This window comes from Felis catus, chromosome X (genome assembly GCF_018350175.1).
Source record: "Felis catus isolate Fca126 chromosome X, F.catus_Fca126_mat1.0, whole genome shotgun sequence".
In the NCBI taxonomy this organism is placed as follows: Eukaryota; Metazoa; Chordata; class Mammalia; order Carnivora; family Felidae; genus Felis; species Felis catus.
Window position 1 is genome coordinate 11,978,869 of NC_058386.1, and position 25,824 is coordinate 12,004,692.

Below are 25,824 nucleotides of genomic sequence, written 5' to 3' on the forward strand. Positions count from 1 at the left end.
CCTTTAATCTCTTTATCTCATTCCTAAATACACTTTCTTCAAATTGTCTTATTTTAACTTCATATATATGATTTATATCCTGATTATTAATTTTACTGGCTTTCTTAGCAATAATTACCTCTGTCATTTGGAATTTTGTTTAGTAGTTTCATCTTCATTGGGAGTTCATTTTTTTTTTCTCCCTATCCTTTCTTCATTTAGAAGTTCTGTGGTTGCAACCCCTGACTCCCAGGGCCCTGAATCCAGAATCTTATTGACTAAGGGATCAGCCTGGTTCAAGTCCTGGTCGCAAGGAAGTATCTGCTTCTGTTGCCCCTAGTTAAGCAGTTTCATAGAAGACACGGCTCCAGGCAGCAAAGAGCAGTAACTTCCTTCCGCTTCCATGGAACTGATGGAGTGCACTCACGGAACCCATTACCCGCTGAGGTTGAATTCTTGGTGGCCTCCACCTTCCAGACCCAGAGTGCATCAGTTCGGCAGCTTCGGCTTCATGTTTTTTAAAAGTTTATTTGGACTGAGATACAACTGACACACGGCATGGTGTAAGTTTAAGGTGTACGATGTGTTGATCTTTTCAGCTTCACGTTTTGGTACCATTTCTGCACATGTTTGCCATCTGCCGATGTTTATGATCGTTTGATCAATTTTATATTTTACCTATAATTGCTATGGAGTATAAAAGACCTCAAACCATGAGTTGGGAAGGTCATCTTGCTCAGAAGTTTAGATATGAACGTGTGTGTGTTTAACAAAAGGGGAGAATCTTGAACATGTTTATAAGCTTGAGGAAAAGAGGCAACAGAGAGGAAGACACCGAACACATATGCCGGAGAGAGAAAGCAGAGGTGCTGGTTTGACCTAAGTTGCAGAGATAAATGGATGAATGGATGAGAGGGTCCCCTTCTGAAATAGGCTCATAGAGAATGACATGGGTTTATGCACAGCAAGACTGCCTGGGATCTAGGATTTCTCACTTGTCTGTGAAATTTAAATCAGGGCAATTTTCTGGGAGTGAGGGGAAGAGGAAGCTTGAAGAACAAAGATAGGGTTTGTGGAACCGGCATCAAATTTAAGCAGCACGCCACAGCCTCTTCATCTAGGAAATCTGGGGATGAAACTGAATAATTGCTCATGTCTTGAAGCAACTCTGAAATTCATTGATTCTCCATCAGGGCCCATTTGTCAATGGCCTCCCATTTCCTGATTATTCATCGCCTCTTCACAGTTTAATCTCTGAAATACATTTTGTTACGTCATTGCTTCCACATGAAAATAATGAAACCAATCCAATAGCTTTTTATAGGTTTTAAAAATTGTACTATATTGAAAGAATTTTTATTTATTGAGGCAAGTTTCATTCAATACCATCCATGAACATAGAAAGATGTACGTTTTCACAGTTCTTACAGATTTCAATTCAATCTCAGAAATGTTTTTAAACTATCCAACTGAGAACTCAGGAGAAAATATCAAATCTCTGGATTGAATTAAAGGCACTGAAACGGCTCATAGGACTTGCCTCATCATAAAACATGCAGTGTTTACTCAAGTACTCAGAGTTATTTAAGCATACTTCAAGCCTCATAATTTAAAATCTAGTTTGAAATAGCTGAGATATTGCAGACAGTCATTTTGCTATTGCAAGCGGAAATACTATACATAAATACAACTCAACGTAAGCAGACACCTGACAATTCATCGGGGGATATGTCTACAAAGGGTCAAAAATGGCTGGCTGGCTGTTGGTTTCCAATAGACTTTCTGCACTAGTTGATTTTTGTGTAATTAACGTTGTTATCTGCTTGGGTAAGACAAAAATTAAAATCACAAGGTGTGAATATAATCCCAAATGTATATATAAGCCATTGGTTTCAATGGTTTTAAGTACCAAACATTTGTCAAGTACGTTAATCATGATTTTTCCCTCTTTTCTAGTGGAACCCCTAATCAAAACTAAAATAATTAGAAAGTACTCAGCAAGAGGAAGGAAGTGAAGCAGGGTTACCAGATCTCTGCTTTTTGTTACAGTAGCACCTTTTTGTGTGTGTGATAATTAATCCAATACTATTAGCAATTTCACTCCTAGATAACAAATCATTCTCTGATGTCCTGGCCACCACAAGCCAGTTTCGAAGATGTGAGACTTAAAGTCTTTGTAACAAGACTTTACTCTTATTTGAATGTACACTGTTTTCTGCACTACAATAGAAAGGGTAGCCATTTCTCCTCTTGTTAACCCCCAAGTTCACATGGCACTCTCCCATGAGGAAGCATGAGCATCTCCTCAGCTCGGGCTTGGTCAGTAACCTGGGCCAAGGGTGACTGAAATGGCAGGCAAGATGTTCGGAAAAGTATGGCGGCTGGGTTTGTAGGAGGAACTTGGAAGAGTCCACGTTGTGGGGAAATCAAAGGCCTCGTGGACGCCTACTAAGTTAAATTCTAAATCTCTGTCCCCTCTCCTCCTCAAAAATATCTAGTCAAGGAACATACTCAAAGAGTAAACAAAGGCATGATTGGGGGATATCAAGGAGCCACAGTGCAAAGATCAGTGGGAGGACCACCGTGGGCACAGAGCCAAGTTTAAGAGTGGGAAGACTGGCACATAAGATGAGGGAGAGGTAGGTACAATGAGGTACCACATCACATCCATGTGGATGGCTACAGTCAAAAAGACTGACAATACACCAAGTGTTGTTGGGGAGGCGGAGCAGTGGGAACCCTCTTACACTGTTGATAGGATTCAGCAGTTCTTTAAAAAGTTAAACATAAATTTACCATATAACCAACCCATCGCACTCCTAGGTCGTTCCCAAGAGACAGAAAGTAGATGACTGGCCACCTGGGGCTGGGATGGAAACGAGGGTTAACTGTAAAAGGGGGCACAAGGGATCTTACGTAGATGATGGTTGCTCAACTCAGTAAGTTGCTAAAAATCATCAAATGACTTAAAACAGGTGCATGGGTAACTTTTATGGTATGTAGATTGTGTATCGCTATAATTATTTAAAACCAAAAAGAGGAAGGACTGGAAGTTCGAAGGCCAGGCTACTTGTACCAGTTCAGGAGGCAGTGGGAAACACCAGAGAGCCGAGTATTAGTAAGCATCCATTCCATGGGTTTGCTCTTTTGTTCTTGCTCTCGCCGTGGTCCATGCCGCCCCCTCTGCTTGGCGCCCTCCCTCCCTGTCCAGTGGAACCCTTCTTGGCCAGATGTTACCTACTCAGGGAAAAGAGGCTCCCCCACAGCTCCCACCCCTGCCTGGGTCCCGTCCCTAGGTCGCATGGATTCACAGCACCCCATTTTTCTCCTTCCCAGCACCTACCACCACTGACACTAATGAATCATTTGTGTCCTTACTTGCTTAGTGTTGGTCTTCCTCACCGGATTGTAAGGGCAGCAGTGATAATGGGTCTTATTTATATAGCAATGGTAAGAGCTACATACAAAGGTATTAAATAAGTGGAAAAAAATGATTCATTGCACGCTATAGAAAATCTAACCCAGAGATTGTTCACTTGTTCAAACTACCTCACCTATAAGTGTCTTCCTCCGGGTGTCCTCTCTGCAAGTCCAAAGCCAGTGCCGCTTGTTCGATCAAGCTATGATGTGCCTAAGTTAGACGATATCATTTAGGAACACATTGCATTTCCCTTACGAGAATGTGATCTCTTTGAGGGTAGAACATGTCTGCTTCATCCTTTTTACATAATAAGCACTTAGCACATATCTGATGAGGAGATTTACGAGTAATAAATACACACATGCCTTTGACAAATAGCAATTCGGCCTAGGCTTGTGTGGTCTGTTTAATGTTTTGTATAGAGTAGTGCTTCTCAAAACAATGTGTGCATGAATCACCGGGCCCTCTGGTTAGAATGCAGATTCTGATGCAGGAGGTTTGGGGTGAAACCTAGGAGGCTTTTTAATGTTTGTCTATTTTTGAGAGAGAGCACACATGTGAGCGGGGGAGGGGCAGAGAGAGAGGGAGACAGGATCCAAAGCAGGAAGGAGGCTCTGCGCTGAATGTGGAGAGCCTCATGTGGGGCTCAAGTTCACAACCTGTGAGATCATGACCTGAGCCGAAGTCAGACGCTTAACTGACTGAGCCACCCAGGCGCCCCTAGGATGCTGCATTTCTAACAAGCTCCCGGGTGATGGCGATACTGTTGGTTGGCTGACCACACTTGGAGAAGTAAGGGTTGGGAACAGAGGTTCTCAACCTCGGCTTCGCCTTGAACCTACCTGGGAAGAAGCTTCAAAGAAATACTGATGCTTTGGGATCCCATCCTCAGAGATTCTCATTTTATGGGTCTGGGCCGCAGCTTTGCCATCAGGAATTTTTTTAAAGAAAATTTCCTGAGTGTTTGCTAGTCTTAGGGGAAGCTGGGTGGGAGTACCTAGGAACTCTCTTTACTATCGTTGGAACTTTTCTGTAAATCTCCGAGTAGTTCAAAATAAAATTTATTTTAAAAATCTTCCCAAGTGATTTTAATGAGAACCACTCATTTGGAGGATGGTGCATGCTGGTTTAAGTCCAAGGACTCTGGTTAGTGCCTGAGGTAAGTAAGTACAAGTCCATGCAGTAGGGAATAAATGGTACATACACGCTGAGAAATAATCCTACTCTTTAAGCTCTTCTGGGTTACACCTTGGACTCAAAGTATTTGCGTAAGTATCTTGATTAACTGGATTTCCAAAGCCTTTCTTAAGTCATCTGACTGACCACCAGCCCCCAACCTGTATGACTTTCTCAAGATTGAAGACCAATGATAACCCTTTCCAGACAAAAGAGCGTGCAGTCAGCTGCCTTTCCTGCCTGAGACCATCCCAAATGACATAGTAAATTGCTTCTCAAATTCCCAAGGACTCAAAACAACCCATTTCTCAAAACAGAATAAAAAATAATAGGTAGTGCTTTAACTTACTGGAATTCAACAGGGAGGTGTACATTGCAATCTTTTCACAAGGTGGTCCATAAAAGTATTTGAAAGAAAATATCAATGAGGAGTATAAACATGGATGCCTAGGTAGGAGGAATATGGCTTGGGGTCCACAGCCAGGCTCAGATCCTGGCTCCGAGCTCTCAGACGTTCAGTGAGGAATTTCGGAGTGGAGCCCTTGACTGCTTGCCTCAAAGAGCCATGAAAAGCTTTTCTTAGGCCATCCAGTCCCATGCTATTAAGAATCCTGTTCTAGATATGGAAACAGACCAGCTCTGCAAAATTCCTCTCTGGACCTCTTGACAGCGTTGAGTCTACGATTCCCAGCCTTTTAAAAACTGTTGATGCTATTTTGTCCACCATGTTGGCAATGTGTTCAGGAAGTGTGGTAATAAGGAGGTGGAGTGAATAGGATTTATATCTTGGGAAAATCCAGAAGCTTCTGGGTGAGCTATGCAGAGACCACATTTCACAAGACTTTGCTTAGGGATTTACAAGTGTTGCCTGGGGCCACAGTAATAGAACTGGAGTTCAGAGGCATCACAGCAGTCAGCACCTTCCCTCTGCAGTAGGTTTGGGGAAGTGGGTCAGGTTGCAATGCAAATAATTCTGTGCTCCCTCCACCTCTTAGGAACTTCTGTTTTGTTGCGAGAGCATTTTGCATTTCATCTCTAACAAAATGTTTAAGGCTTAGCCAAAACCCCCAGAATTTTCCTGGTTTGGGTTCTGTGTTGCACAGTCATATTCCCAGCTGTCCTCCACAAATATTGTTTCCCCTGCCCCCTCAATCCCTGTTCTCGCTCTCTCATGTGTCAAGGAATCTACCCAGGCCATGTTAGACTGCTGAGTCCAAATGAAGTTTTCCGACTCTGCTTCCCGTAGCTCCCAAGTGAAAATAACATCCCCTGACAGGAAGCTTTGCCTGACATCATAGACCACAGCTAACTGGAGAGGGGACCACATGGATGTGAATTGTTCGAGACCGGTTTTGAATGGGAGAGCACTCTGGAAAATGTGTTGGCCATTTCTGACAAAGTTCAACATACACTCACCATATGATTGAGCAGTCACACTCCTGGGAATTTGCTCTTGATAAAGGAGGACTTAGGGTTCACATACAACTCTTTACACTAATGTTTATAATAGCTTTCTTCATAGCAGTCCCCAAGCTAGAGGGGCGCCTGGGTGGCTCAGTCGGTTGAATGTCCGATTTCAGGTCAGGTTGTGATCTCATGGTTGGTGAGTTCGAGCCCCGTGTCGGCTCTGTGCTGACAGCTCAGAGCCTGGAGCCTGTTTCAGATTCTGTGTCTCCCTCTCTCTCTCTGTTCCTCCCCCACTGATGCTCTGTCTCTGTCTCTCAAAAATAAATATTTTTAAAAGTTAAAAAAAAAAAAAGAATCCCCAAACTGGAAAGAACCCATAAGTCTTTCAATGGGTGAGTGGTTAAACAAATGGTTCCATCCATCCTGTGAAATACCACTTAGCAAGAAAACACAATGATCTGGTCCTTGCAGCACCTTGGATGGATCTGTAGGGCATCAGCAGTGGAAGAAGCCAATCTCAGAAGGAGGACTCCATTTATGATGTTCTCAAAAAACCAAAATGATAGTCATGGAGAAAAGATCAGAGGTTGGGGGGAGGGTATGACTATAAAAGGATAGGCTAAATGAATGTTTCCCTATCCCAAGCATGGTGGTGGTTACACAAATCTATACATGTGTTAAAATTCATAGAACAGCACACCAAAAGGGAAAAATACTTCAAAAAATAAAGTAGGCTGCCTTTGAATCAAGGCACTGCTCCTTTTTAGCTATTTGACTGAGGGTCAATTATTCCTTCTCTAAGGCTTGGCTTCCTCGTTTATAGATGGCAAGGCTAATCGTGCTCAACTCAGAGAGCTGATGTGGAGATCACACGAGGTCATATGTGGGAAAGGGTCAGGCATGGAGTCAGCACTCAGTAAAGTTAACTTCTTTTCTTTCTTTTCTCAGGGGTGGGGCATCAGGTCCTGTGCTGCAGTGCAGGGGTCTGTGTTTTATGGCTTTGATTTCCCTGAGTAACCAGAGAGGGGAGTTTGAAAAGAACAAGACGGGGAAACTTCAATCATAGTAAATAAAAATTTAAAAGAGAAAAACCTTTCCAGGGTAAATCAAGGACAAACTTCTCCTCCTCCTCCTCCTCCTCCTCCTCCTCCTCCTCCTCCTCCTCCCCCTTCCTCTCCTTCTTCTCCTTCTCCTTCTTCTTCCTAACACTTCTTGAAGGTATTTTCAGATGAAAGGCCAATTTCAAAGTAATCTGTTCAGGCTTTACATATGTCTTTATAGACAGATGAGAAACAACCCACTTCTTAACCCTTTGCATTCTGTTATGATGGTCTGGCCTTACCCGGAACAGATGGTACCTACTAGAATAGGGCACATCAACTGAGGGCAGGGAGGAGAATGCATGCTTGCTAGTAATTACTGCTGGGTTTCTCAGAGGAAGCCAGCCAAGGGCCTGGTCCTGCTTCTCTGAAATCGAGGAACCTGGCCATCTGGGGGCCTCATGCTCCCGGTGGCTTTCTCGCTTACACAGTTCTGTATTGAAATGCATACATATGAGAAACCTAGGGTGTTTAATTAAACTTGACTAAGGAAAGGAATTGCAAATGCAAGGAAATTGTGTGTGCGTGTGCGCTCACGTGCATGCACATGCGCACATGCATTTCTGTGTGTGTACATAGCCATTTGGGTATTTTAAGGGGATACTGGAGGGCTAAGATGCCTGGGACCTCCACATCCTCCAATTTAATGACTACTGTTGGTGGTTTTCTCCCCAGCCAAATGGTTTAGCATTTGGGGAGATGTTTATGCCCCCTTCATATGTTTTAAATCCACGCTCTAATCAAATGCCTCTGCTCCCATCTGATACATCTGTGATGAGGAAACGTGAGGCAGATGCGTGTGGGATGGGCTTAGATGGCAAAGCTCAAAGGGTGCTCTGAATAATCCCAAGAGTATATATTCCTGTTATAGTTTTTTTATCACTGATCTCAAAGCTCAAGGGCCCAGTGCATGAGGAAACAACTCAAAGCCTTCATGGTAATTAGGTCATTGGCTAAAAACAATTGCACAGCTGCCCCCCAAAAGGGGGGAATATCTTTCTAAGTCCTATTGATATTGGGCCATGAGACTTACTTTGGCCAATGGGATATTACAAGACATGACACAGAGTACTGAAATGTACTCAGGAGGGCACACTGCTACATTTCTGCCATTACAACTACCTGCTTCTGCTAACCCGCTGATCCAAGGAGGATGAGAGGCATGTGGGGCAGACCCATATTCAACCGATGGCTTGAGCCTTGATTGTGACTCCCAGCTGACCCACAGCAACATGAGTGAGAAGAGGTTACTGACATTTGAAGCCAGTAATTCAGTCTGTTACACAGAGCGAAATTTGGTCTGTTACACAGCATTATGGCAGTGACAGTTAACTGCTAGAGCCCTATTTCAGCCTAAGTGTGACACGATGCATTGGACAGGCACAAGATCTTTATGCAAAACCTCGTGTCCTTTTGGCCAGGCGGCCCCACCGTACTGCTGGCAGTCAGCCCAGTATGCCCCCTTTTCCTTTCTTCCAAAGATGCAGCGGTCCCATATCAATATTCCGTGGCTCTCCTTCTCTTCCTCGCCAATATCCTCTGCACTAAGATGCCCAAGGATCCCCAGTCTCGCGGTGATGTTGTAATTGTGAACCAAGCACACCATGGCAAAGGCTGCTTTTACTTTTTCATCCCACTCTGTTCTTTTTGAGGAGATCTTAATTTAGAAAGAATTCAGGGCATTCATTCAGTCAAAATTACACCCTTCTTAACTCTCTCCAGAATGGAACCATAAGCAACAACAAAATATTCGCCCTGGCAATATTCCACAAATGTCATGATCTCTCTCCAGAATCAACTTTGGCCAAACCTAGATTTCAGGAAAGCAGTACTTTTCTCCAACACGTGATTGTTATGGTTATTTAGGTAACAACGAATGACCAAAAAAAATGACTCATGAAAATTTACATTATTAAAGCTCCAGGTGTTAAAATGGTCCTTCCCACAGGCCAAAATGAACCTCTTGGCTGTTGGTAAGACATGAAAATAACTAAGACATCTTTATTTTATAAAAATGTCATTTCCACTCATGTGCCTGGCACGTGGTAGACATTCCACAAATATCTACTGAGCTGCATGGATAGCCTTCCTTTTTCCAGGGAAAAGGAGCCTACTCCTGAACAGCAGAAATAAACTTAAGGGTCTTCCTTCCCCGATTCTACCCCAGTATCCAACCATGGTTGTCTCCCACCTCACAGATAAGTTTAGAAACATTGAGAAGCAATCACAGGTATGTTAGTCATTAATACCCTTTGCCAAATATTTCCAGCTTTCTATCTGCCGAGCACATGGAAGGATGGCATCTCCTGCTCCCCTGTGGTTGGATGGAACAGTGGGTCAGGGGGCTGTGACCAGAAGCGGTAACAGGTCACTTCCTGGCCAGAGCATTTAATTGCCAGGACAAGACTCTCCTGGGCTCTCTGGCCCTGTCTCAGTGATTAATGACATTCAAGATGTGGATGCTCAGCCAGCTTCATCCCGAAGTGGAGCTGACCCTGAACTAGCTGGGACGGCCGTGTGGTATGAGCCATAAGTAAGTCTCAGTTGTTTATGAGCCACCAAAATCTGGGGGTTGCTTGTTACTGCGGCACAGCATGGCCTAGGCTGACTGAAAAGTATCTGACCGGAGTACTTTGCCATAATCTAGCACGTGTTCACAAACCACAAATCACCAGATGAAAACACAGACAGCACTTCTCAGGGATCTCAAAGATGAAAGAAATCATCACGGCGTCCATGTTTTACCCATGTGGCCCCACACTGCTTTGCCCATCTCCCTTTCTGTGACCAGCAGGCTAGAATATGGGCGGAGATGACGTCTTCTATAACTGGCTCCTAGGAGTGAGCACCTTATAGAAGGGCTTGTGGCTAAAAGGACACTGCAGGATTCTTTCCTAGCGACACGTGAACCCTCTCTCACCCCGAGGAAAACAGCACAGGGTGAATATGCTGTCTTATCAAAAATGCTTCAGGGGACGCCTGGCTGGCTCAATCAGTAGAGCTCGTGACTTTTTTTTTAAGTTTACTTTTTATTTGAGAGAGCGCGAGCAAGCACAAGCAGGGGAGGGGCAGACAGAGAGCACGAGCAGGGGAGGGGCAGAGAGAGAGGGAGAGAGACAGAATCCCAAGCAGGCTCTACACTGACACTGGGCTCAAACCCACGAACGGTGAGATCATGACCTGAAGTTGGACGCTTAACCAACCGAGCCACCCCGGCTCCCCAGCATGCAACCTTTTTTTAAAGTTTATTTATTTATTTTGAGAGGGAGAGAGACGGAGCAAGTGAGTGAACAGGAGAGGGACAGAGAGAGGAAGACAGAGAATCCCAAGTAGGCTCTGAGCTATCAGTGCAGAGCCCGACATGGGGCTCAATCTCACAAACCGCAAGATCATGACCTGAACCAAGATCAAGACTCAGACGCTCAACTAACTGAGCCACCCAGGCACTCCTGGCAACTCTTAATCTCAGGGTCGTGAGTTTAAGCCCCATGTTGGGCATAGAGACTACCAAAAACAAACAAACAAACAAACAAACAAAAACGCTTCAGATTGTAAAAAACTGAAATCAGACAAGCCACAGTGAGAGCAGATGTTGGAGACTGCTTCATGCAACAATTTATAACCTGGGTATCTCAAGATCCTACAGGCCTTGTCCATCAGTCAGTCCATACTTTTTCTGGTATCTACTCTATTACAGGCTTTGTGCCAGGTGACTGGGACACTGAAGTAGACCACGCAAAGTTCCTGTTCTCAGGGCGCCCCGCAGGCAGGACTGGAGAGGCTGGTGAGCTGCTGCCTCCTGCTGACCGCCCTGTGCTCTGCATCCAAGTGGCTGCCATAGTGGGAGAGGGACTCTAGCTGGGGCTGGAGCAGCAGTGCGGGGCCAACACCAGGGAGCGCAAGCAACTCCTTAAGACAAAACAAAACAAAACAAAAGGAAGAGAGAAAGAAAAAAAGAAAAGTTCTTGTTCTCAAAAAGCTTTCCTTCTAGTGGAAGATGACAAGGTAATAAACGTATATGCAAACAAACGAAAAATGTCAGGTACCGGGCCGCCTGGGGGGCTCAGTCGGTTAAGTGTCCGACGCTTGGTTTCGGCTCAGGTCGTGATCTCACGGTTCATGAGATCGAGCCAGACATCGGGCTCAGTGTTGACGGCACGGGGCCTGCTTGGGATTCTCTCTCTGCCCCTCCATGCTTGTACTGTCTCTCTCTCTCTCAAAATAAACAGTCCGAAAAAAATGTCAGGTACCAACACAGACTATGCAGACAATAAAATCACGTAATGATACAGATCAGGGTTGACAGCCTATGACCTGTGGGCCAAATCCAGCCTGTACCCTGTTTTACTATAGCCCGTGAACTAAGAATTCTTTTTTACAATTTTAAATGGTTGAAACGAATGAAAAGATGATTTCATGATGCATGGAAATGATCTACAATTCAAATTTCAGTGTCCACAAAGTTTTATTGGAACACAGCCACACCCTCTATGATCTGCCCCGGCTACTTCTCCAACCTCAACAACACCTGTGGCTGTGGCCCCCACTCCCCTTACTGCAGCCACACTGGTCCCCTGGCTGATACCCAAACACCCAAGCCACCTCCCTGTCCTCCCCCATGGTCAGTGCCCAATGGTTGCCTTTGCCTGCCTGACTTCCTTCAGGGGTCTGCACAAGTGACATCGAATCAGAGAAGTCTCCCCAGCCCATCACTGTCTCTCCTCCTGCTTGATTTTCTCCACGGCACTACCCCTGACATGTTAGAGATTTGCTATTGCCTGCCTCTCCCCGCCACGCTTGGAACAGAAGTTCACAAGAGTCAAAACACGGTCTTCTTTCCTGTTGCATTTCCAGCACTGAGATCAGTGCCCAGATGTAGTAGACTCACCACAATGAAGTAAATGAATTGTCAAACACAGTTACATTGCAACGGGAGGCAAGGGAGATCCTTTACCAACTGGGACATTACAAACTGCTCAAAGCTTTCCTGATGCGGGGGAGGCCTCAAGGTGTCTTATTTATCATGTCCTAGTATCTTGGTAGAGATTATAAGAACTAGTGGCAAGAGAGAGAAAAAACTGGACTAACCATAGAAGCCACAAAAGAAATGTCTCGTTTCATCTCCTCTCAGTCACATCCAAGTGGTAGGAAGAGTGATGCTTAAAAATGTCCTCAGAAACAGGGGCACCTGGGTGGCTCAGTCAGTTGAGTGTCTGGCTTTGGCTCAGGTCATGATCTCACCGTTCGTGGGTTCAAGCCCCTCGTTGGGCTCTGTGCTGACAGCTCAGTGCCTGGAGCCTGCTTCAGATTCTGTGTCCCCCTCTCTCTCTGCCCTACCCCTGCTTGTGCTCTCTGTCTTTCAAAGATGAATAAACATTAAAAAAAATTTTTTAATGTCCTCAGAAACAAGGTCACTGTCATTTGTGTCCCTACTTCTCTAGGACCTCCAGCCAATGTGCCTGGTAGCTCGGGATCTTATTATGTCAAGCTCTATATGGAAGCATTCATGCGTCCAAATACTGTATTTTCGTCCCACAAAATGTCTTTATCAGCTGGTTCCTAAAAGGGGTTCCATAATGGAACTTGTTCAACATTCACCATTACTGTTATTTTTTTTCTTAGGATCTTATAGTAAAGGTTTATCCACAAGTCCAAATTGGGATTTTTATTTATTTATTACTTAATTAAAAAATTGTTTTTAATGTTTGTTTTTGAGAGAGAGACAGAATGAGAGTGGGTTAGGGGCAGAGAGAGAGGGAGACACAGAATCCGAAGTGGGCCTCAGGCTCTGAGCCGTCAGCACAGAGCCCAACACGGGGCTCAAACTCGTGAAATGCGAGATCATGACCTGAGCCGAAGTCAGACACTTGACTTACTGAGCCACCTAGGCACCCCCCGTACTGAATTTTAATTTAAATAAGAAGAGCATTAACATTAAGAAATATATTCTTCTTAGATTTTCTCTGAAGAAAAAGGGGGTAAAGGAAAAGTCTAATAACCAACATGATACACCTCCTTATCCCTCACATTACCCAGTCACATCTATGCCAAAACTTGTTTACTCTAGGCGTGGCTTTCCTTCACATCAGAAACATTTAATTTAGCGAGGGGTTGGGTGGGTTTGAGCACAATATATGTAACTTCAGTTTTTTAAGAAAAATTTTTAATGTTTATTTTTGAGAGAGAAAGAGACAGAACGTGAGTGGGGAAGGGGCAGAGAGAGAGGGAGACACAGAATCCGAAGCAGGCTCCAGGCTCCTAGATGTCAGCACAGAGCCCAACGCAGGGCTCGAACCCACAGACCGTGAGATCATGACCTGAGCTAAAGTCGGACGCTTAACCAACTGGGCCACCCAGGTGCCCCCATACCTTCCCTTTTTACAAGAAACTCAGATCTATATGAAAAAATTGCTAATGGTGTTACATATAGTGCTGCCTCTTCCATTTGCAAGGACATATCTTCTGTCACCTGCAAATTCAAACAGTTTCCTCCGCTGCCCCACTAATTAGGTTCATGTGTTACCAGTAAATTTGAACATTTTAAAACCCCACCATCCCCGGGACACCTGAAGAATTCTTGGGGTGCAAGCTCTTTAAAAGAGCTGAACAACCTAAAGAATATGACTTCTTTCCAACAATCCCAAATCTCCGCTTGTAACTATCAAATATAGTGATGGTTCAAAGTAAAATGAAAACATTTTTAAAATCCGTGGAGTAACACTGGCGTTGGGGGCAGGGGGAGAAGCTTCCAGAGGCCCAACACATCTAAAGGACTCCTGAGTTTTATGGATTTAAAAAAGGTGATCAGCCTTGAAAAGTCTTATTTGCTTGAAACAAGTCCAATTTTCGCCGTCACCTGGGCTCAGAAGCAGATTCGTTTCTACTTACCATCTGGCAGGGAAATACGGAGGGCGGGCTGTGGTCAGTGAGGTGGGGCTGAATGGCTGGGAACTCTCCTGAGTGCATTTGGAGTTCAGAAAGCTAGAAAGATTTTTTTTTTTTCTTGGAAAGCTAGAGAGACTTTCTTGCTTTAGAAAGACATTAGCAGACTGCTACACCAGGTGGCCGCCCCTGAGCCCAGCGTTCAATCTTTGTTACAGACATACCATAGGTGTGTTTGGTCACTGTACGGACATCTGTGCTTGATATGACTGATACTAAGACTTTTTTACCCAAGGACCAATTTTCCCCGGTTGGGGGCGGTATCACACCTGCTGAAGATGCATGTCCTAACAACAGCTACAGAAACTCAAGCTCATGTTCAACTGTTCACAGCCAGGAATTCCTAAATCCATAATAATTTAGCACTATTTCAGTCCAAACAAATCCAAATCATTTTCAAAATAAAAAGCTGAAGAAAACAATGTAATCTACAAAATACATAAGACTGGGCGAAATACTGCTCAGTCAGTAACATTCCAGTTAATTCTTTTGTGTTACTCTCAATTCCCCAGGCTCTGAGACTTGCCTGTAGAACTAAGGATTCAATTACTGTTGAGTCTTACCCATTTCAAAAAGCAAATAACCAAACGACTTCCAAGAAAATATTTTTCTAGACGGTGGCAATGGGTAATTCTAGAAAACCAGATAAAAGTCATCCGTAGAAAGTACTGTAGTTTTGTGATTTACAAATGAAATTAACTAAACTGACTAATGTTTGCTGCTCCCACCAACCTGAATAAATGACTCACACAGTTATCTGGGTCATAAAAACAAATCAGTGCTTCATTAGAAATTCACTCTGCCATCTGCATATATGAGGAGAAACTTACTCAACCAAAGAGTCCCAAAAACTCATTCATGTTCTATTACATCTCCAGAAAAAAAAACAAAAACAAAAAACAGCATTTTCAAATATGCATGGCAAGAATCTTAGTAAGCCTAAGATCCAGAATACTCATTAGCAATGCAAGATCTATCCTGTCCACTACGAGGAGCGTTCTGCGCTTTTATATTTTCTAGAAAATGAGGGGCAAAGAAAGTCCTCTGAACAAGCCAATAAAAAAAAAAAAAGCTGCATCACATTAAAATGATGCCACCTACCTTCACCGTTCCATGTTCGTAACTGGAGCCCTGTGCCAGGTGCAGATAAGACATCATGAAAATATTCACCACGGCCCACTGTCTGTACATTTTGAAGATTTTAATATCCACTGATTACCAAGCAGTTGACATCAGGCAGCTAGAGAAAACTGTTTCAAAAGGCATTCTCCGGAAGGAAAGGAAACCCTAAGAGTTCACATGGAAAAACAAATCATCAGTTGTGATCAAAATCCAATGAAATGACTTCAATTAGTCAAGGAACATTTCTGCACAATCTTATGGGGGGAGAGAGATGAAAAAAATTTTAAATGCTCTCATGCTCCAAAAATAATCAGAAGGTGGACATGACTTCCACTGGACATGAAAAAGCACTCCAAATTCATGTCACGTCCAGCAAATTAAACAAACAAACAAACCTCTCCACCCTATGCCCCGGGTTCTAGTTGCTTTGTAAGGAGGTGGTGCGGCCACCGCTGTTAGCAGCTACAAGAAGCCTGGAACCCAATTCTGGATTCAAACTTTTTTTTTTCACAACCCTCATGGAAGGTTGCAGAAGTATGTGTCCTAAATCTGACAGATTTTGGCAGAAAATGCAGGGAAGTCTTGGCTGTAATCCTGTCGCGTCCCTACCAATAGCAGGGCAGTTTTCAAAACTGACTCAAACCCTCAGGACTGCTGTTCCTTTAACGCAGATAACCTGTAACGTGAAACCTCGGCACACAGGCGTCAATGCTGCACCACAATGCATTGTTCAGGAAGGGACCTCAGATGGTCACACATCTACCGCCAGGGACACGCAGAAAGCAATCAAATGCTTAAAAAACTTACCTGTGCACAAAAAAAAACCACATGAAAAGCCAAACATGCACAAAATGACTTTTTTTTTAACAGAAGCTTAATAAGTTAGGTCAAATGAAGAACACTGATTTTTAAAGAAGCAACAATTAGGTTTATTTGCATGTACCGGGAAATACCTCACATGCATTGCTATCAAAACCGTGTTATCACTTTAGTGTGCAATTCTTTAGAAGCACTGGCTAAGTCAGCTTTGGAAACAGAATATGCTGAATAGATGGATGCCACAAGTGGCAAAATTCTAGAAAGTACTGAGATCTGCTTTTGTGCTCTTCACTAGTTTCCAATCTTTGATTTCCAGGTTTTGGCTCGTTCAAACCCATTTTTTGCATTTCTGAAATCAAGGATGGCCTGAGAAATCTCTTCATTGGTGTTCATCACAAATGGACCTACGGGAGAAAGAGACATTCAGTAAGTTCTGGGTGACGATAATATTTTCTTCTATCACTATAAATGGTATATATTTCTAGAGTTCTTTTTTAAAAAAAATTTTAATGTTTATTTTTGAGAAAGAGAGAGTGAGAGAGTGAGCACGAGCAAGGGAAGGGCAGGGAGAGGGAGACAGAGGGAACCCAACGTGGGTCTCAAACTCACGAACCTCGAGATCATGATCTGAGCCGAAGTCGGACACTTACCCAACTGAGCCACCTAGGCGCCCCTGTATTCCTAGAGTTCTTAATCTGAAACTGACCCAGGCATATCTAAACAGTAAAAGGTTATTTTGCAGCATCCAATCCCTGAGAACTAGAATACAAGTTTCTTGACCAGGACTGTGTACGACTATAAAGACCAAACTCCAGATACACAAATGCAATTGCATCATCCACTCACCCCTGGGTTTGGTCCTACCAAAATCATTTTTATAGTTGTTAGTTTTTCTTCTTCTTCTTCTTCTTTTTTATTGAGGTGTAACTGACAAACAACATTAGTTTCAGGTGGACAACGTAATGATTCAATATTCGTGTATGTTGTGAAATGATCACCACAGTAAGTCTAGTTAACATCCATCACCACACACGGTTATAGAATTATTTTTTCTTGTGGTAGGAACTTTGAAGCTTTACTGGAGTTGTTAGTTTTATAGCATTAGCTGATGTCAAGAATTGAACCCATCTGATGCAAGGAACTGGCAAATTTCATCATGGTTTTGGGGGTCTATGCAGTATACAAGGCTGCATACTTACATGAGGAGTTTAAGTCATCTTTGGACATTTGCGGCAACTCACTGACAGTAAATAGGAGGTTATAAAAATGACAAGTCAGGGGGGCTGGCAAACTTTTTCTGTAAAGGGCCAGACAGTACATATTTTAGATTTTGTGGGTCAAACAGTGCCTGTCTCAACTACTCAGCTCTTCCGTTGAAGTGCAAAAGTAGCCACAGACAATAGGAAAGTGAATAGAGATGGGTGTGTTCCAATAAAACTTTATTTACAAAAACATGCAGTTTGTTGGCACCTTTGTCTAATTCCTAGGTTTGGAGGATGGGGGTACAGTGCTAGAAGGAGGGATCGAAGGGGGAAAAGAATGAGGCGCCTGACAGGCAGGAAGAGGGCAGACTCCAGTAGGCTTTGGATGCCTTCTACGGGCAGAACTGTGGGGGTAATTCTGCAGGTGATCAGGGGTCACCCGAGGGTTAAGCAGATAGTAACGTCATCTGATTTGCAGTTTTTAAAGATTTTGGCATCAGGGTAGAGACGGTGTGTGGCCTAAGAGGCTGAGTTTTGGTGGTGGAACTGTTAAGGGCAGCTGGGATACAGGACACAGCAAGGCGTTCGGCTCTGGATACTGTGACATGAAGGTACTGGAGACAACGGAATGGCTTCCTGGCAGAGGGACTTGATATATTGTCAGAAACATGGATCTGGGGCTCAGGAGAGAAATTTCATCTGGAAACAGACACTTGGCTTATATCGGATAGGAAAGAATGAGGGAGCCCTGATGTGCAAAATAAATAATCAGTCCAAGAGGGCACCCTGGAAAAGCCAACTTTTAAAAGACACACAGAAGAAAGGGAGATGGAAGTCGGAAAATGAGAGCAGATCCTGGGCCAAGGACCAATTTCTCGCACAACATAATATCACGACAGTTTGGACTCGTGGAGCACCTCTCCTGTCTCCCAATTATTTTTCTCTAAAAATGGTGCACTTCTGGGCTTCCATTTTGACACTCCCCTGGGGTATTCTGCCGTGCTTCTCAATTCAGAACGTGCACATGAATCACCCGGGAGTCTTATTAAAATGCATATTCTGATTCAGGAGGTCTAGAGTGGGGTCTGAGACTGCATTTCTCACTAACTTTCTAGTGATGCACATACTGTTGGTTCATGGACCACACTGGGAGAAACGCGGGAAGCAAGCTTGGAGCCCTCCAACACCGAGCTGAGGGAGCTTGTCTCCTCAAATCCTTAAGAAGGAGGAGAAAACTATAATCAGAGAGCAGGTTTTTGTTTTTCTTTTCCTTTCGTTTTTTGCATACTGTATCACTAAGTTTCTTATTTTTTTAAGTCGAGGTATAATTGATATACCTTGTATTGGTCTCAAGACGGACAACGTAATGATTCGATATTTGCAGATATTGTGAAACGATCACAATAAATCTAGTTAATATCCATCAGCACACACAGTTGCAGATTTCGTTTCTTGTGATGAGAACGTTTAAGGCCTGTTCCCTTAGCAACTTTCTAACATGCACTATAGTATGATTAATTGTAGCTGCCAGGCTGTACATTCCATCCCCCAGAAAGCATGCTTTTCAATTGATCAACTCTACGGGTTATAGACATGCAAATTATTTGATAGTTATCAATAATCTCATAAATACTCTTTCAAACTACAGTTTTCATCTTTTCTCTAGTTAAACCTTTACACTGCCTCCCGAGTAATAAAAATGGCGTGAGTTCAATCTCTCGTTATGTAGAACCTAGGTGTGGCGGACAGCACAAAACATGGGGTCAGAAGACCAGGGTTCGAATCCCAGCTCCACTACTAGCCATAATTTCCCATCAGGGAAGCCACAGGGCAGAGCGACGGGCAGCCCAACCTCCTAAGGTTGTCCTGAAGAGTAGGTGAATTTGCGGCAAGCACTTGGACCAATCCTAGTAAATGAGACATGCTACCCAAGTATCCGTTAGGTAAATAAATTAAGTATATTGATTTTGTTTCCCTCCCTTATAAAAAGGGCCAGGACTACATTGATGCTTAGGACATTTCCTATTCCAACATTCGACGACATTCCATGCTTAAAGGTCCTTAGCTAGTTCATTACACCGGTACACTTCCCAAACAGCCGGAAGATGGTTGTGGCTGTCTTTAAATGTGCACAGGTAAAAGAAAAACTTTCTGGGGTTTAAAGAGTTATAAAAAAGAACTAGCCAGCCAAACAAGATGCTTTGCCTCTCATTAACGGAGATGTCAAGGGCCGTATCTATCTGGTCTGGTTACTCGGAGTTTGAACGTACGGGCACAGGCAGTGTTCCTGAGATCCAAGCCTCTGAGACAGGCGTCGCCTAACACAAATGGAGGACGGCTCCGAGCAGTCCCAGCGCTTTGGTCTGTCACCGAGTTTGGTCAGACTCTGGGTTTTCCTCATTGGTGCAGAGGAGATCTTTAAACTCAAAAGCCTCAGATCCCACGCATCCTTTGCGCACCTAAATTCTAGTTGCTGTTAATAAACATCGTGACTCCTCTCAATCTGTCTTCAGGCTTTCTCCACAAGAACAAGCTATTTCGGCCCTCTTCCAGCAAGATAAAAGGAAGCAAGAACCACGAGCCTTTGGAGTGGAAATTGAAGCATGCAAAATGGAGGTCAGATGCTACATGCTTAGTGGAGTACAATTTAATGTTTTTCCTGTAAGTCATTAATTGAACAAGAAAGAATATTAAAATCATTTTTTTTATATTTTTAAGTAATCTCTACACCCAGTGTGGGGCTCGAATTCACAACCCTGAGATCAAGAGTCGCACATTTGGCTGCCTGAGCCAGCCAGGCACTCCACAGAAGAATAGTTTGTAAACTATCAGTGTTCTTTAAATGTATGACCAGCTGGGTTGGTTTTTTTTCTGAAATCGTGGTTTATGTGTGGGAATTCATGCAAGGCAATATAATGGGATTTTAATGCATGCTAAATTTAATAATATATGTTTTATAGGCATTTATCTAAATAAGTTGGCAAAATGTTTTTTAAATTTTTTAATGTTTATTTATGAGAGAGGGAGAGAGAGAGCCAGCATGAGTGGGGGAGGGGCACAGAGAGAGGGAGACACAGAATCTGAAGCAGGCTCCAGGCTCCAAGCTGTCAGCACAGAGCCTGACACAGGGCTTGAACCCATGACCTGAGACGAAGTCAGACGCTTAACTGACTGAGCCACCCAGGAGCCCCGGCAAAAACATTTTTTAATAAAAATGAACTAATAATATGTTGGCGTCTACATCCTTTCTCATTTAATAAAACAACAATATTATGAGGAAGTTAAGGCAAAGAAGTGAGGTGACTGGATACTTATTCCAGGATTTTCTGCCTCTGTTTTTTTTTTTAATACTGATTCAAATAATTCACATAACTTCCAAAGGAATATTTTTAAGTGGTCCCTATTTTTCACAAAAAATGCAATAGACTACAAATGGTATTGAAATCACTGTTGTTTTTAGTAAAGATAAAAATGATATTCAAGCAGCAGGCCACAAAACATTTCTTTAAGTTTAAGTTCCCTATGATGCAACGCAAAACACCGTTTTTGTTTTCCCCATAGTTCTAAGTTCAATGTCGTCCACATGATAGGTACTCAGGAAATGTCTCTTTACAAGAAACAGAGAATGAATGTAGAAATAAGTGCCATGTATGTATTTTCCTCCTACAAAATCTTTGCAGATAAAGAGACAAGAGGAAAATACAGCTACTCTTCCCAGTAACAATACTATATTGGTACACTACTTTCAAAGGAGAAAATCACCCAGGAAAATTGCCATCATTTGGGGCTTACCATGCTGGACAACTGGTTCTCCTAATGGCTCCCCAGCAATTAGGATGAAGTGGTTTCTCTCAGGATCCTCAAGTCAAGGAAGAAAACATCAAACAGTAAACATGCATACTTTTGAATGTCAAATTAGAAACAATTTGAAGCCGACATGCTGGCCAAATGGACAACGTTCCTAATTCCTCTTTTTTAAGTTTTATTTACTTAAGTAAGCTCTGCAGCCCTCGTGGGGCTCAAACTCAGAACCCTGAGATCAAGAGTCACATGCTCCTCCGACAGAGCTGGCCGGATGCCCTGGAAACACTTATTCCTTAAGATGATTGGTACCAATCAGCACTCAAGACTAAGCCCAAACCACCAAAAGGTTAACCTTCTCAGATAAAGGAGAATGCAAATTAAGATTTTCTTCAACCGGGGACACCTTTAAGACAAACTATGTAATTTACTTATCTTATTACAGGGCTTATAACCTCCCATTAATAATTTTTAAAAGGGAGGATTATGCAAATCCAAAAGTAAGATTTTATTACTTTTGACATTTCTTCATGTAAAACGTGCCCCAGAAATGTTGCACTAAACAGAACCTTATAAAAACATCCAAGTGGCATCTGCTCAGGTAAATTTCTCTCCCAAAGAGTCCTGTTATATTAAAGTCTCCAAAAGTTTTTCTTTAGAGGGGAGCCTGGGTGGCTCTGTCGGTTAAGCATCTGACTCTTGGTTTTGGTTCAGGTCATGATCTCACAGTTTCGTGGGCTCGAGCCCTGCATCGGGCTCAGAGCCTGCTTGGGATTCTCTCTCTCTGTCTCTTCTCTCTTCTCTCTCTCTCTCTCTCTCTCCACCCTTCCTCAACTCACGCTGTCTCTGTCTCCCCAAGATATAAATAAATAAACCTAAAAAAAGTTCTTCTTTAGAATTAAGATTAGGTTTTTTTCCCTGAAACTGAAAAAAGTAGTAATTATAATATCCAGTGTGAGTGTGGATGCAGGGGAAGATACACGTTTATATCTTTGGCAGATTTTTAATTGACACATCAATCCTTCCAGAGAACACTCTGAAAATATGACTCCAAGCCCCCAGTATCACTGATGTCCTCTGACCCAGTAATGCCAGAGAAACCAGCAGAAGACCCCTCCCCCACCACACTTGTGAGAAATAGTAACTGTTGTAAGCCATCAGGGTTTAGGGTGATTTGTTAACCACTAATAGACAACTGAACAGTATGTAATTCTTTTCAGGCACCTCTTAGGTTAATCTCATTTAGAATAAAATCATAAATAAAGCAATAATGATCAGGTACTTTAAAATAAAGCCTTCAAAAATGGTTTAAAACTTCCTTACCCTAATAATATAGCATATTTCTAAATGTGTGATATAGTATACTACATATTACATTTATATGCTTCTAATACAAAGCTCTTTTTAGAAAATTAATTTAATATTTTTTTAAGTTTTAATTTTTTTTTTATTTTTGAGAGCGTGTGTGTGCGCAAGTGGGAGAGGGACAGAGTGAAAGAGAGAGGGAGAGAGAGAGAATCTCAAGCAGACTCTGCACTGTCAGTGTGGAACCCAACGTGGGGCTTGAACCCATGAACCTTGAGATCATGACCTGAGCCAAAATCAAGAGTCAGACGCTTAACTGACTGAGCCACCCAGGTGCCCCCCTAATACAAAGCTCTTTAATTGGAAATCATTGTAATGTTACTAGTACCAGAAAACTTATCCCTGGATTCAATAAAAATAATGAATTCTTTAAAACTTCCATGTAGTAAACACACACACACAAACTCCTATTATACAGGACTCACATTGGTTTCTCCTTCTGCCTCCAACTTTAAAATATTAAAAGGCAATTTGGGTACAATGATTTCTGCAGAAGTCTTAACTTACTCCCTACAGTCCCAGGGCTGGTGTCATTTAGTACATCTACCCAGGGGATGCTTTGCGGTTATCAGGTCTATAAGTCAGAGCTGGAAGACAGAAGAGTGCTACTATAGAGGAATACAAGAAAATAGCTTAACGTCCATGATGGAAATGGAAAAAAAAAACCAACTATGGAAAACAGGCACAGAAGCTTAGAACTTAGTCTAGGACCACTTACTGTAGAAGCCAACAGGCTCTAAAGACATCATCATACTTTACAGCTCAGGACAATAATACACACGCTGATGATCCAAGGAAAGGGTAGGGTTTCTATCTGAAGTGATTTCTTTTTCTTCAATATCCTGTTTAAATGACTAAAAATTCAACTTAAAAAAAATGCAGTTATCAACAAAGATTTATTTCCGAAGAGCTCTGGAGTGGTGAAACTTTAGTGTGCATCAACGGACATTTGAAGGAAAAGTTAGAAAAATAGTTCTGATCCTCCGGACTACACCATGTATAATTTAATCGGAAAGACGTCACTGCATAGTGTTTTGAAGTGCTTTTTCAGAGACACACTTGAGTTTTAGGGTCAGGAGGCAGAGGGGAAAGGGCTGGGGGTTAGGGAAAGGGGGAGAGGAAAGTCCGACCTAGTGTGCCATGCATGCACCGACTCCTCAGAATGTTTCTTTCTCTTCTTTTTCTTTTTCTTTCTCTTTCTTTCTTTCTTTCTTTCTTTCTTTCTTTCTTTCTTTCTTTCTTTTTCTTTTCTTTTCTTTTCTTTTCTTTTCTTTTCTTTTTCTTTTCTTTCTTAAGAATGTAAGTTTCTTAATTCAGACTAGGCTTCTGTTGTGGATGGCAGAATATCCCACAGTTTACACATTTAGGATGGTGATAAAAGTTTAAAAATAAAAGTGTTGCTTCTTTTGATATTATTCAGATAAAATGATGACTTTCCATTTATAATTTGGACAGTAAAATAAAAGGGCCCTGGCATTTGATCTGAAATGAAAAATGGTTTCACTGCAGGGTGTTGAGGAGTTCAGCACTTTGCTTTTCCATTTCAGAAACCTTAAGGATGGTCCAAGCTTTCTTTAATGCCTTTTCTACAAAATTAACCTCTCAGTAGCCCCTTCTCCTCTATGCTAAACCAGATGTTTGATGTCCTTTTCTTGTTTCCTAAATGTATCTTTTTTTCTGTCCTTACCTAGCCCTCTTTCGTGAAAGCTTATAATCTTTCTGGATATTCAGTAGAGTGCCAATGTGGTTACAAGCCCCTATCCTGAAAAGTCCTCGTCTACAGTGACCTTGTGTAGAGTGTCAAATGATGAAGATCATGCACAAGGAAGGAGAATGAACAGCTGCTTCAGACATGAGTCCCTGTGAGGACCTAAGTAAATGCCTTTTGGGGTTTGATGAAAAGGCCCCATAGAAAGATGACAGAGGCCCACTTACGGCTTCATGTCTAATTACCCCAATGGAAGGTCATGATCTTTTAGGGCCCAGACCATGTCTTTTACTTTGGTGAATCTTCTCAGACTCCTTAGTTCAGAGTTAGACCCTTCTGGGTTTACTGAATAACTTACGTTTACAAATGGCTCGTTATCTCATAAATATTATCGCCAAGACATGCCTTGAGTTTCACTGATGCTGACAATAAACGATCAACACCCAGCTGAAGGCCCTGTGATTCATTTAAGGTGCTGATAACTTCTACTAGTCTTGAGGATGTCCTCATAGTTGGATTGATTCTGAAGCTGGAGATGGCAGGAGGACTCTGAGGATGAATCTGAGAGCATGCTTTAGGTTTAAGGACACTTATTCTAGTGATACATTACCTGAAAACAACTACCAGAGAGAAACCGAGTTTTCGCATGACTTAACTGCATGCAGTCATTCTTACTGGATTTCACTGTCTACGCTTCTTAGGCCAATTGAAAGATAAAACAACGAACTACTGTCAGTTTTTACAAATTAATGGTCATGAATTATTACACATAAGTAAGCAAAAAAGTTGTCTCTGGTTTTCATAGGGTGTTTTATTTCTGTCTTTCAATCTTTAGTTTAACCAAATGTCGATCTGTATTAATTTTAGCAAGGTCCCCATGAATGGTGCCAGTTAAAGAGTACCATGACTCTCAAGTACTGTTTTGAGGGCAGCTAATGAAGAATTAATTGTCTACCTTGACAAACTACAAGTGAATTTGCTAATCCATGAGGCTAAGGGTTTCCTCAGCAGGACATCAATATAAACATACATCTAAAGGTGACATCGAGCCTTTCCTATCAAACCTATGTGCTCCTGATCAGGGAGCCATGCTGGTGACAAGAGCACCAACTATGGGCCAGAGCAGCACAGGGACCCTTAGCCCCTGAAACAGAGTCTGTTCTAGGGTGACCAGAACCGTCCAGGATTGAATACCCAGAGAAGCATGGAGCTGATCCTAATCTCTAAGAACTCTGAAAAAGCTAAGACTATTTTGAAGCCATTGTTGGGAGTCTGGGCTTCCTCCAAGAAGTCAGAGGGTCTGGCCTAAAGACTCTTAAATCTAGCATAAAGCAAGCCCCATGTAGTTGCCATCTGCCACAGAAGACTTCAGAGTAAGGGTCACAGAAGACAATCCACCCTCGGAAAGAAGACAGGGGTCCCTGAAGCCTAAAATGTGCTGACGGAAGACAACTCAAATGCTAAGATGGAGCAGGAAACCTGGGGACGGAAATGACGTGAATGACATCAACCCTTGCGTGCCCTCCTCTCCCACCCCAGAGGGTTGGTTACTCTAGAGGAAACCACCCATATGTGGTTAACCGGGAAGACAGGCATGATTGTGGAAGACTCAGAAGTAAGGAGTAGCGAAAGTCCTAGGAGCCAGGGAGTATACCAAATCCTTCTTCTTATTCTTTATGTTTATTATTTTGGGGAGGGGGGGCAGAGAGAGGGGGACAGAGGATCTGAAGTGGGCTCTGCACTGACAGCAGAGAGCCCGATGCGGGCCTCGAACTCACAAAC

At 42.8% G+C, this 25,824-nt stretch overlaps 2 protein-coding genes across 6 annotated transcripts in view; both read right to left on the reverse strand.

Moving 5' to 3' along the window:
* VEGFD (vascular endothelial growth factor D) overlaps nucleotides 1–15,947 on the reverse strand; it is a 35,119-nt gene extending 19,172 nt beyond the window's left edge. Inside the window, exons 1-2 of one of the 2 annotated variants that reach the window (XM_011291614.3) lie at nucleotides 15,543–15,947; nucleotides 15,127–15,312 (exon numbers count right to left, since the gene is read on the reverse strand). In XM_011291614.3, coding sequence (XP_011289916.1) covers nucleotides 15,127–15,216 — 90 coding nt within the window. In that variant the 5' untranslated portion in view covers nucleotides 15,217–15,312; nucleotides 15,543–15,947. Of the gene's footprint in view, nucleotides 1–15,126 lie in introns of both variants that reach the window. The other variant, XM_045051199.1, reaches the window with a different exon arrangement.
* Nucleotides 15,948–16,052: 105 nt separating this feature from the next.
* PIR (pirin) overlaps nucleotides 16,053–25,824 on the reverse strand; it is an 88,770-nt gene continuing 78,998 nt past the window's right edge. For 3 of the 4 annotated variants that reach the window (XM_006943582.5, XM_045051200.1, XM_004000300.6), the window contains 2 exons: nucleotides 20,961–21,027; nucleotides 16,053–16,370 (listed from right to left, as the gene is read on the reverse strand). In XM_006943582.5, coding sequence (XP_006943644.1) covers nucleotides 16,258–16,370; nucleotides 20,961–21,027 — 180 coding nt within the window. In that variant the 3' untranslated portion in view covers nucleotides 16,053–16,257. The remainder of the gene's footprint in view (nucleotides 16,371–20,960; nucleotides 21,028–25,824) is intronic. The other variant, XM_045051202.1, reaches the window with a different exon arrangement.